This window comes from Apium graveolens, chromosome 2, assembly GCF_009905375.1.
Source record: "Apium graveolens cultivar Ventura chromosome 2, ASM990537v1, whole genome shotgun sequence".
In the NCBI taxonomy this organism is placed as follows: domain Eukaryota; kingdom Viridiplantae; phylum Streptophyta; class Magnoliopsida; order Apiales; family Apiaceae; genus Apium; species Apium graveolens.
This window is the reverse complement of record NC_133648.1, coordinates 318,494,437-318,507,984: the sequence shown is the minus strand read 5'-3', so window position 1 is coordinate 318,507,984 and position 13,548 is coordinate 318,494,437. Positions and strand designations below refer to the sequence as shown.

The window sequence follows — 13,548 nt, the reverse complement described above, 5'->3', positions numbered from 1 at the left end:
CATATTTTTCATGTATTGTGACTCAAACATGTAGACTATCCATCTTCTGTATTTCATTCTATGAAGGCGCGTCCTCACTCCATGAGATTCCCCTACCTCATATTACATTGCAATCTTAATCTCCAACGATCCATACCATGTATCTTACCCATAGAGGGCGCGTTCTCCACCTAAATGCGTCCACCCTTCATTCATTGCGGTCTAAAACCTAATCCTTCATTGTTTTGCCCCAATTCGATTTCAATTAACCCATTACTGACCCAAAATGATCCGATACCAAATTTTGGTTATAACACAATGTAATCGAGATCAACGCAAGCACTGACATAAATGAAGCTACTATTCGAATCGAACTTGAGTCGAACCGACATATTTCGAGTTTTTGTCAATATTTGGTGAAATTGAATCGAGATTTCGAGCCGAATTCGAGTCTATTGAATTTTTTACGAGTTGAGGTTCGAGCTTGAAATTTAAGGATCGGTCAAACTCGAGCTCGAGTTCGAGACCGGACATTTTTAATCGATCTCGAACCGAGCCTATCAAGGCCTTATTTAAGTCAGAATTGGTAAGTTGTTGTACCAGAATTAGTAGCGCGTTCTTACACAAAATTTGAAGAAAATGATAATGCATCTCCAGATCCTAGGTATTTTGGGCGCGTGAGTTTATTTAAAGGGTGTTTTACAGATATATCCCGTTTTAAAAACTGATTTACAAAAATGTCCCATTTATAATTGTATTTATAAATATATCTTATATTTGAATTTTTTATCACTTTAAATTAACCATGGTTAAATTTACTATTTCATATCTGTAAATGACTTATATAACCCTTATAATTACTTACAAATGAATGAACTTTTTTTCTTCAATAAATTACTTACTAATGGTCGGATTAATTTTTCACAAATATTTTTTACAAATATAAGGATCTGATACAATATAAACAAGACACTTTAAGTGCTGGTTGATACAAAATAATATATAAATCAATTATTTAAAAATTAACAATGATGTGCAGGTTGTTAGATTGAAAATTAAAAAAACTTAAGTTTAAAAAAGAACAAAAAAAGATTATAATTCTTGTAATCCAAATCAATAATATTTTTAAGTGTTGTATACCCTAGTTTGTGAGCTACAAATGTGAAGTTTTTTTTTTGGAATTCCTATTATGAAGAATAAATTACTATTATTACTAAAGCGGCTGAATATGTTAAAATAATAAAAAATGTCATTTTTCACAAAAAAGAGAATACAAATTAATAATTAAAAATTATTATTTCTTAATTTCTATTTCTTAAGGTGATACACACAACATATAAAATTGGCCACAATGTAATCTCTAAAAAAACCTAAATTTCTAAAATCTTATACAGGGAGGATTTTTTTTATGGCCAAAATAGAAAATGTTTACATACGAAGAGATACAGGGAGTAACAAAAATCTAAGATAGTAAACTATCTAGGGCCAACTATAATAATACTCATATGGGTACTCTAGTCATATAAAGTATACAATTATTTATTTTTATAATTTAATGTTATTTTATAAGTTATACATGAGTTAAAAATTAACTATAGGACTTTTTTATAATTATTGAACAAAATGGGACATATCTGTAAAGTGCCTTATTAATTTGGGATATAATAGAAAAATCCGGGTGATGGCCAAAAATAGCTTTTTTTAGAAAATGTAACAAGAATACCACTTTTTGAAAGATATGGCCAAAAATAAATTTCTATTACGCATTTGAGAAATTGGTATTATTTAAAAAAACATAAATAAATGAAAAAAATTAAAAAAAAAGAACAGAAACATAGAAACATGATACGCATTACTAACATGTGTATCATGTATTGGAAAGTTATGACACGCATAGTATCAAAAATTCTTTTTTTTTATTATTTTTTTGAAATTTTATTTTTACATAAATTACGCATTTTTAAAATACGTATTAGTAATAACCAATTTTAAAATACGTATTAGGTAGAACATTTCAAAATTGGTATTTTTGTCAACAAACTCTAAAAAGGAGTATTTTTGTCATTTTTTCGACAAATTCCCTTGCTCAAAAAACATGAAAAGAACTGGGTACCTCTCTAAGGGTTTTTTAGGTGCTGCGTTGCAGATCAACACTCTGAGTGTCAATCATGCAGAACCGCACATTTCCTCCTCGAAGTCCTCTTTATTACCATAAGGTTATTCTGTGCTCTCTTTTCTTTTTACATTAAAATTCTTCTGAAATTGTTTTTTATGATATTACTATATTGAATTGTATACTGGATAAAGATTCACATGTTGGCTAAAAAAAGTTATGGAGAACAATTGTTGCATAGTTGCAGTGATTGTTGTGAATAATTTATATTTGAAAACGAGAATAATTGTTCTACACTTTTTTAAGAAGTGCACAATAGTATTGTATTCATTGTTTTTACCTAAAATGTGTTCAACCACTGTAGTGTATTCATTGTTTTGCCTAAAATGTGTTATTTGTAGAGCGTAACCAACCGAAAAATTGACAAATTTAGACTGTTTTTTATAAAATAATACGAAAATAGCCTACTTGGCAAACTTGGCCAATTTTGGCCTTTTGAACCTGCCATTAGGGCTTGCGTAACAGATACAAACCAAGCATATCTAATTTAATATAGTGACCCAACTTTTACAATTCAGCGCATTAGGATTCACCATAACCATGAATGCGTAATATGATATTTTTAATAAATATGATGCTTATTTCACTCTAACGATACTCTGGTGAAGTTTGCGTATCCCAGCAAAATACTTTACAGCCACTTACGTATCCTTTAACAATATCCGATATTTTTAAATTTAAGTGTATACCCTAATTTAACCGTTTTTAATTTTTTAGGATTCAATAATCACCTTTTAGATTTTAGAAATATTAAAAATTTGAATGAAAAACACAAATATTTTTTTTAAAATTTTTAGGGTTCACTGATCTGTTTTTTGGATTTTAGAAATATTTAAAAATAAATTAATAAAAAGGTACAACGATTTAGGGTTTAGGGCATAGAGCCTTAACCCCAATTTAATATAGGGCCCTAAACCATAGGAACCAAATTCTAATAAAGGCCCTAAACCATAAGAACCAGATTTTAATTTATATCTTGGACCCTAATTTAATATATTTTAATTTTTTAGGATTCAATAACCCCTTTTGGGGAGTACATTACACCTATAAAAAATGTGTATTATGACTTATTATATATGAAAATACTCCCTTCTTATACGCGTAATCTATTTTTTTTTTTAAATTATTACGCATTACATTAATATAGAATGTGTGTTAGCAATTACTACATTACTATACACGTATTACATCTTTTATATTAGCAATACTCTCTCACAGAATTCCTATTGTGCTTACGCCAGTAACAGATGCGTAATCCACCTGCCAAAATTGGCCATCTACACGCAACATGCTATTTATGTTAATTTGTTATGAAAAAGGTTTATTCTTGTCCTTCACCCCAACCAACCGGCCCCTGTAATATAAGGCTAAACGTATAGTTTGACTCTGGTTTTTTTTTGAAAGAATATAGTTGACTCTGTTTGATATATTATAGAAATATATCAGACAACCATCACGACAAAAGTTATCAAAATCGATAGACAAGCATCTTGATAGAGCGTAACCTGCCTCTGTACTAAAAGGCTAAACGTATAGTTGATTACGTTGGATACTTATAATGAAGGTTATCACGGCGTCAAGTCGACCCTCGACGCTCGAGTACCTTCGTGAAAATTAGTCGACAAGTCGTCCGACTAGTCGTAAAAGTCGACAAAGTGTTCATTATACATATAATTACTAGATTTAATATATAATATAACTGACCATGTTAGTTTTATATTTAAATCAAAATTAATAGAATAATAAGTTCAAAATAAGCATGGTACACCACAATTATGGTTATGAAAGGCCCAAGTCAGACTACGAGACTCTTGGACGACCTTCACGTCAACTAGTCGATGACAAGTCGGGTTTCGAGACTCTCGGCGCCTGAGTACCTTCGCGTCGACTAGTCAGTGACTAGTCGTTTTCGTGATAACAATACTTATAATATAATAATATATGAGACAACCATCACCGCAGAGTAATCACCGCAGAGTAATCCAGAATAATTATTTACAAAACCAGTAGCCAGACACATTATATAACCGAAGCAGTAACCATAAATTTACAATGTTGTAGTGATTGAAAGCTAGTAACATGAAAACTATAAATGTAAAAGCACATCACACATTACAAGAAAAAGTTGAATAGACATCATATATTAAACATCGGTTGATGTTGCCACTGATGTTAAAAGAAACAATAACATCATCCCGTGTTATTCTGATGTCTATGTTATTTGAAGACAAGTGATGCAGATATAACAACTGAATAAACAAACCTAACTACCAAGAGTAGGAAAGGCACAAACTGAGCCTAAACCAACCCAAATCGAAAAACAGCAAAAGAACACATCTACGAATATTGCACCATTGTCCATATTTTCCTGAGAGAAACAAACCAGTGCCAGCACTAAAGGACGAAGGCCTCATCGTGCCTGAGGACTTAATACATCACTGCTTAAATTAAGAGACATTAAATCTATTATTCTTGTCTCATCCCAAGCTAAATCTGTCGTTAAGCTTTCTATCAAGCGAGTCGCCACAAAATTCATAGGCGGTCTATCGTTAGAAGCGAGTGCTACACACATTAATGCTATTTCTACAGCTTTCCAGACAGAACTAACGTCAACATTATCCCTTATCCTCGAATCAACAATAACTTTGGCGTCCCCTTCCTTAATTCTAGAGGTAACCCACTTAACTATATGCTCACGGTCATAATCAGTCCCTACAGCTGGCCGCGCTGTGATAATTTCTAGGAGGACTATTCCAAAACTATATACATCAGTTTTCTCAGTCAATCGACTTGTTCTGTAGTACCTGCAAGCCAGAAATAACATTAAGGCAGTTGGACTAATTACAAGGGCATAGGTTCGTATACACATAGGTATAGTGTTAATACGTACTCAGGATCAAGGTAGCCCAGAGTTCCAGCAACTTCTGTGGTAACGTGACTAGCAGCTTCGTACGGGATGATTCTGGACAAGCCAAAATCTGCAACTTTACCTTGAAAATTCTCCGTGAGTAAGATATTTGTTGATTTAATATCTCTGTGTATAATTGGTGGCTTGCAACCATGATGCAGATAATCAAAGCCTGTAAAAAATTATTTATGCACTGGTGTCAAAATCTCTTGTAATAACCAATAAATGGTAGTGTGAAAACTGACATGTGAGGGAAAATAATATCAGCTTATCAGCTAACCTTCTGCTGCGTTAATTGCTATATGAATTCTCTGTTCCCAACTCAAGACATATGACTTTCTACCTGTATCCAAGTGCAGTCAGTAATTATCATAAGCTAAAAATTGAACCTCCTGAGTTACATCAGTCCTTTAGATTTGTAAGTAGTATTATGTGTTCGTCCAACTACTTGGAAGTTAAATAGCTTGTACATTGCTAGTTAGCTTTGTGCTAAAAAGGGCTCCTTAAGGAGAGGAAGAAGATGGAACTTGGTAGCCTTAATAAGAAAGCAGTTATGCGTTAATAAAGCAGGTTGGAAAGCATTTTACTTAAGTGTGTATTAGTATATTAGATGTCAAAATCTCCTATTATGTCAAAATCTTCTTAACTAATATTATTATGTACTACTTCTTAACTGTCCCTTCAATTTTTGTACTAATCTTCTATTAAGATCATACTGGTTTAATGTTCTAGTGTTCAGCTTCTTCATGTATCCGTCTGTGTTGGTAGTTATTTGTAGTAGTTTTGTTTGTTATATGTAGATTGACTTGGTATTGGTAATTTGCGTGAATTCATATATCGGTTGCATGGATACTAGGGATTAGTAAGAAATCATAATTAGTCATATTGAATTTATGCAGTCTATTTAGTTCACATTCATTTGGTATGATATGAACCAAGTAGTCTGCTATTGGCTATTTCTTAGGGTTTTATTCTCCATTAGTTTTTTTTGTAGCCTTTAAGTGGAATTTGTAGTGATGATTCCAGTGTAGCATATACCTGTTAGGAACCTATTTAGATCACCATTGACCATGTATTCATAGATAATCCCCAAGTGGTTGTCTTCATCACAGTAGCCAACAAGAGCTGTTAAATTTTTATGATGAATTCTCAAAAGAAGCCTAGCCTGCAATTAGAGTCACTTGTTAATAGGTAAAAAGACATTATGCTAACAAAGATGCAGGCAACTGGTACATCTAATTTGTTTTCCTAAAAATATTTTGGGAAAGTTCTCAGCTGGTTGGTTATGCAACAATAGTTGATGGTTACATCCTTCTGCAGAAGCTGTGTGGTAAGTGAAACTTCTGTGTGAGTTAGTCTTTTAAACTAAAAACTTATCACCAAAGGATAGCTCTTGCATATATAGGGGGGGGGGGGGTTAAATGTGTTGTATAACTTGCCTCAGTCTGAAACTCCTGGTACCCCTGAGCTGATGTCGCGGAGAGCATTTTAACAGCAACTTGGGTATTACCAATCTGGCCATGATATACGGTGCCAAATCCTCCTTGTCCAATATTTTTTTCCAAATTGTTAGTGATTCTTAGGATTTCGGAGTAAGTGAACCGACGATTTATGGTCTCCAAGGAGCTACGTCCTGCAAAATTTACTGTCTAATCACACTGTATTTTTCATTTATCCTTTTAAATAACAGCATCAGTAATTTTATACCTTTTTGTTTTCTTCTTTTTACTATCCACCAGATTATTGTCATGGAAATAACAATCAGTATGAATGCTGAAACAACTGAAGCTGCAATTTGAACTGTTGTTTTGTTACTGCTCTTTTTGCACGAAGATGACAGACATTGATTTGTATCTCCACCTCCCAGACTTGCATCCGTGCTATTTATGTATTATAGCAAACAGTAAGATCTATTATCTATGCACAATATGCATGCAATTTCCTCTGTTATACCAATAATTAGAATACATTTTTAGTCTATTATAATATTATGGAGGTCAAGCTACCTTAGTAACAAAAGTCCACTTTTATACTTTAATAGGAGGTCCGAGGGAATTGACCCTGTGAAATTGTTTCCTTTAATGTTTCTGCATAATTAAAACAACTGTTAGTACTTCACTCATAATTCCCCAAAGTTCAACCACTAGTGTTTAACTGATCTCATAAATGTATTTGCAGACGAGATGCACAGACATATTCTATATCGTGAAATTCCCCAAAGTTCAACCACTAGTGTTTAACTGATCTCATAAATGTATTTGCAGACAAGATGCACAGACATATTCTATATCGTGCAAGTTAAAACGTTGAGCTAAACTGAGAGGAGGTATACGAAATTGTAGTATTGCAGTGATTGGACAACATTGACATGCTTCAAGAGTCCGTACAAATAAACTGAGGGTAAAAAGTTAATAGCACCCTTCAAAATAAACTTACAGAATCCTCAAGAAGGTCAGCTGCGACAGGAAATCAGGTATCTCTCCGAACAAGAAGTTGTTTGACATATCCCTGAAAAATTATGTGATTGTTGTGTGTTAAGCTGCATTAGCACAAGTTACTGTAACTAGTTCGTCTGCATGATTAAAGGTCCAATATTCTTACAGAGATCTTATCATTGTGAGGTTGGCTATAGATAAAGCAATTTTCCCATTTAATCCGCTTGAGGATAAATTCCTGAATACAAGTTATATTTTGAATTTAGTAAATGTGATGATAAAGAGTTCATGTTTTATAAATAATTTTTAAGCAAGTGCTTACAAGGATGTGATCCTAGGCAAATCAGAATCAGTATAGCTGCATTCAATACCCTCCCATGCATAAGTCTGTGGTCTACATGGATCTCCTTGCCAGTTACCTTTTTGAACTTTATAAATCGATTTGATGTCCATCATGGAACTAGCTGAAAGGTCACAAAGGATGAACTGCATATAATTTTTAAATAAAGATCCAGGATTGTTTACTTCAATCCCTTTTTACCTATTTCTCATTTCGGGTTTTCTAATGTGGCACACAACTCCCATTTGTTGTTGGTTCTCTAATCATAAATATTGTGTGCCCTTGAACACACGTTAGAAAGACCGTTCTCCTTTTATTCGGTCTCACTCACGTGCCTCGATAGTTTCTTGTTTTGAGAGTATAACAATCCAATACACTTTTAATTCTTATTGGAAAATAAAGCTGGAGACTACTACAATTCCCGGATAAACTAGTAAGCAAGGTTTATAAAGCTCGGTACTAAAAATTATTAATTAGTCTACTACTATGTAACAATGCAAGTTTTACTCAAAAGAATACAATAAATTTTATTATTATTATTATTATTATTATTATTATTATTATTATTATTGTTGTTGTTGTTATATACCATTTGAATATTTATTTCAAGATTTTAGGTATTAATATTGATAATATCAATTAATGTGATATAAGTATTTTATTTTTTATTCGAATGGGTACAATTTGATCTTTAACCAAAATTTAATTATAATATTGTAAAAATATTAGAAACATTAATCATTATTGTTATTAATGAATATATTAATATATATATGTATATGTTTAAAAATAAATTGAAAAATAAAAAAAGAGGAGAAAGAATTAAAGAATTAGTGGAATGGAGGAGAGAAAAATGGGGAAGAGAGAGTATTTATAACAACTGAATTATGTGGTTTGTATTTAGTGAATCAGAATAATAATCTATAAAGTAATAATCTCATTAAAATAATATATTTCTCCGTCCCAACATAATGAACTCATTGTATTTTTACTCTTGATAAAATAATAAATTCGCTAAAATCTTATTTTTTCTCAGTCTCAACCCTGTAAATGTATAACACTAACTCATGCTGACTTTATATATCTATCTATACCAAACTATAACTGGAATGAGATATAATTTAGTTCAACCACTATTTTAGTTATCACATTTCAAGATCGTCAGATTTTATTAACAATTTATATTATTATTCATTAAGTTTCAATGTTCGAATACCACCAACAATAAATATTATTTAATATTAAAATAATGCATTTCCCAAACTATCAAGTTTGAATCCCTCCTACAACAAAAAATTATATTTCTCATGTTCGAATCACACAATTAATAAGTATTTATATTATTTATAATGTTAAAAATTAATTTAATAATTCAAGTTCCAATCAAATACTATTTTATACTATTTGATAATCTTGAAATTATAAACATTTAAATTAAAATAATATTTATATAATAATTATTTAGTATTTACACATCAATTTTTTAATAAAATTAATATAATAAAAATAAAAATATATAAGTATTAAAGAAACTCGTACATCACACCGGTTAAAACCAGTGAACTTTAATGTCCACAATTGATTTATAAAACCAAAAAAAAAACCAAATACAAATCTTGTTTAAAGTAATAACCAAACTAGAGAACGTTGATGTACGGTATTATCTTGTAAAAGGAACTATAATGGTTTGCATCCTTCAAATAATTATTAAAAATATTTTTAAATGTTTTCAATCTTTCACTTCATTTTTAACACCCTTATTTTAAAAAACCCTCCAAATAATTGACAAAACAAGATGACAAGTTCACTAGTTTAACCCGCAATATTCCCGCAATACTCCCTCCGTTCCTAAATACAGTTTTGACTTTTTACATTATTTATGATATTTTTGTTGGATTCGTATATATCGGTACTTTAATATAATTATTTTTTTATATTTAATACTAATAAAAAATTAAAAATATTAACAATTAAAAATGTATTCAAGAACCTGTACAAGACAAACTGAAAAAGTAATATGAGACGGAGGAGTAATATTTTATTCTATCATGGAGATATAAATGAAATTCCCACCTCCCTTGAAAATTGGAATGTCAACTTTTGACAAACTGCATGCAACCTATCAAAGTCATGTCAGGTGACTTTGACACCCTCTTTCTTACACTCATTATCGGAGTTCTACTTAACCTTTACCCAACAAACACACAGTCGCTCCTTCCATCACTTAATTTATTTTTCTTAATTGCGGGAAATAGTGGACTTAATCGATTTGTTTAGTCACTAAAACTTTTCATTTTTGAAAAATTTAGAAATGGAATTACGTAAAGAATTGAGAGAGTTGTGCTAAAATAGAAAACATAAAGAATTTGAAGAGAATGAGTAATATACAGAGTTGACAATTTGATATACGACACGATAAAATGATACGAGAACAACATGATATAAATGAATATGTGTTAAGTTTTTCGGTACATTGATACGAAAGTACACGATACTATGGAACACGAAATCTAAACAGGTACAGATATGTGTTTATCCTTCGGTACACGACATGAAAGTACACAAAATTAATAAATATTTATATATATATAGAGAGAGTCTTACTCCAATATAAACTAAATTAAAATACAAATTACAAACTACACCTCCCACACACAACTACACATAATTCCCTCCATTTTTAATTGAATTTTTCCCGTCAATTAATGAATTCTTTTTAAAATCTAACTTCACTATATTTTTCTACATCATCTAACAATCAGTATGAATATCATATTTGATATGTTTCGACGATAAATCACTAATTATGTCTACGAGAATCACTAAAAGTACTGGTTCTAGAATTAGTAAATATTGATTTGTCGTCAAAATATAGCAAATATATTATGCAAATCGATGAGTGAGAGATGAATAAAAATACGGTGAAATTAATTTTTTAAAAAAGTTAACCAACTAACGGGAAAAGTAAAATTAAAAACGAAGGGGAAAGTAATTAAACATATGGGTCTTATTGGTTTGTAGTTTGTATTTTAATATTGGTTTGTATTTGAGCACTTGCCTATATATATATATATAAGATATTTATATATTCATTTATATAAATATACATATTTTTGTAATATTATATGTAAAAACATATCCAAAAATATATCATTATATGTAAAAATATATAAGTAATATATATATATATATGTGTATAATTATATCCAGTAATATTTTTATATATTTATTTATTTATATATTTATTTATTTTTATACACGAAATATACACGAAATCATGGTTTATGATATGTGTTTATCCTTCTGTACACTAATGTTAAAGTATATGTTTGTCATTCACTACGGAATACGAAAATACACGACACGGAAATATACAAAACGATACGATCTCTAGTTATATATATGGATGAGGATGAATATAAACTAATTAATTACCTTTTTTTTAATTTAAAACAGCCTATACTTTAAGTGTATGAAATGAAAGCTTAAGATAGCTGCAGCTTACCATCTTGATCATGAGTTTGTGATTGCTGAAATTTCTTAACAGAAAAAATCTCCAAGGCATTTATTATAGTTACACATTCAAGCATAGATTGGCGTACCTGTAATTTTGAAGTGTTTGACCAAAATTTACCAGGCAAACATGGATGTATTCTGATGTTGGGACATGGATGATCTCTCTTAGCACACGCGAAAGCATTTTGTTGAATGTGATTGTATCCCATTTTTCAACTCCGAGATGTATATCAAATTTTGGCGCTTGGCCTTTAGAGTCGTAATTTCCGTACATAAACCTGGCACGAATTAAATACCTATTACCTGGTCCCTGAACAGGTTTTAGTTTGTAACAGTTTCTGGTTCCTCGAGGAAAGCTTCTTACTGTCAAAAGCCGTCGTGAAAGGGTTGAAGTGTCGTAAGTTGGTAGTAGGATGGTCTTGCTTTCACCAGCATCAGTGAAGCCGGAATCTGATACGTAGTTTAAGCTAGTCCGTTGGTCTGTGAAGTAGGAATTTTCAGGAATCCCACAGTCTATGCTTATAAACCCTGAGAGACCATAAAATGTATTAGTCTTGACCTATTTTTGTAGGAAACACCACTGAAATTATAAATATAAATTTTTACTTACCAGATTGATCATCTTGTGAGTGAACTACAATTGGAAGACAGATGATGAGTAGTAGAGAGACAAAACATGAAACAGAAAATGATGTCATCCTTCTACACAATATATTTGGTGATGAAAAATATCAGAATAGCAGTGACAATTTGTAGGAGCAAGGATTATGGTATTTCGCTTACGGTCAACGTGTAGATATAGGATACTCAAAAATTTTCAAAAATTTTATTTCCAAATATTCAACATAATAAAGTTTTATTTATTTATGAAATTACAATATTTATAGCAACTTGAACTTTTAGCAAAAGCGGAATCAAAAGTGCATGTGAGATAACCAATATAATTTTAAAGTTGCGCTAGACTTAAGAAATTGGGTATCAAAATTTGATCTCTAATAATATGGTATTGCTGACTTAATAATTAAATAAGATGTTTATTGATGGAGTTTATGTAAATACATGGTCTATTATTAAGTAACTAGTAATTTTGCTCGTTATTCGCACACAGGAATTTCATGTCATATACAATATTAATTCATATATCATTAAGTATTTATTTGTTATCTCTTTTTAATATTAAAAGTTAGTTTAATATATACAACCTTAAAACATAAATAATGATAAAGATCGTAAATTGATACCAAAATTGATGGATACATAATAATACAATTATTAATAATAATCGACATAGTGACATTTTGATACATCTGCCGTTATTCATAATGCTATTATTTTAAGCTTAATTTTATGCTATGTGTTTTTGACATTTGTTTTTGAGTATTTTTTTGAAAGAGCACAATAAAAAATGAACGGCTGATTCAGCTGACTGGATATGTAACAGATAGGATTTGTAGGATTTGCAATTGGCTAGTATATACTCCATTGTCTGAACCATTTTTTTACCGGATGTGTCTTTCAATTTTTTGAATAAAGTTCCATAAATTAATTATTCAAATTCTTAAATTGCAAATTTAAGGAACGAGGACAAAAAATATGTTCTAAAGTAATTTAGTGATTTCTTAAATTACTGAGATCATTTATTAACTTTTTATTTTTAAAAACTAGTACCATTTTTTTAAGAATCCTCTAAATATTATTTTATAATATAATATAGGGACCACTGTCCCTTTCTCTCTCTTTACATTATATTTTAATTGATTCAATATATTTTTAATAGTAAAATATTATATAAGAAACAAGTTTATGTAGTATTGTTGCACACAAACATACTTACTCATATTTTAACTTACTAAAAATAATTTTTTTATATTATATTTAAAAATTGTGTTAAAATATTGTTGGACTTGCACTTACATTTCAAACTTTTTCAAAAGTAGTAAATTTTTTATAATATAAAAATTAACTGCTTATCTCCCCGGCCTATACCTACTTTATACATATAATATTAATAACTCACATCACTTTATTCAATTTTCCAACTTTATTTTATTTATTTATCATTTTTCTTAACCTTTGTGCCTACCCAAATGTAAACAAATGAGTGGAACGATGGAGTAATAATGGTTCCGCGTACGTCTATCAATCTATACTATGTGTTAGGTTATAGGAGATAAAATATTAAAAATTTGGTTGGTTG

At 30.3% G+C, this 13,548-nt stretch overlaps 1 protein-coding gene across 1 annotated transcript; it reads right to left on the bottom strand.

Moving 5' to 3' along the window:
- Positions 1–4,562: 4,562 nt before the first annotated feature.
- LOC141704722 (putative leucine-rich repeat receptor-like protein kinase At2g19210) lies at positions 4,563–12,049 on the bottom strand. Its single transcript, XM_074507913.1, has 13 exons — positions 11,962–12,049; positions 11,448–11,879; positions 11,341–11,409; positions 7,818–7,959; positions 7,662–7,733; positions 7,497–7,568; positions 7,067–7,147; positions 6,768–6,940; positions 6,500–6,693; positions 6,099–6,225; positions 5,341–5,403; positions 5,043–5,232; positions 4,563–4,956 (listed from the first exon to the last, which is right to left on the bottom strand). The coding sequence occupies exons 1-13, from the start codon at positions 12,047–12,049 to the stop codon at positions 4,563–4,565; spliced, it is 2,097 nt and encodes a 698-aa protein (XP_074364014.1).
- Positions 12,050–13,548: the final 1,499 nt, after the last annotated feature.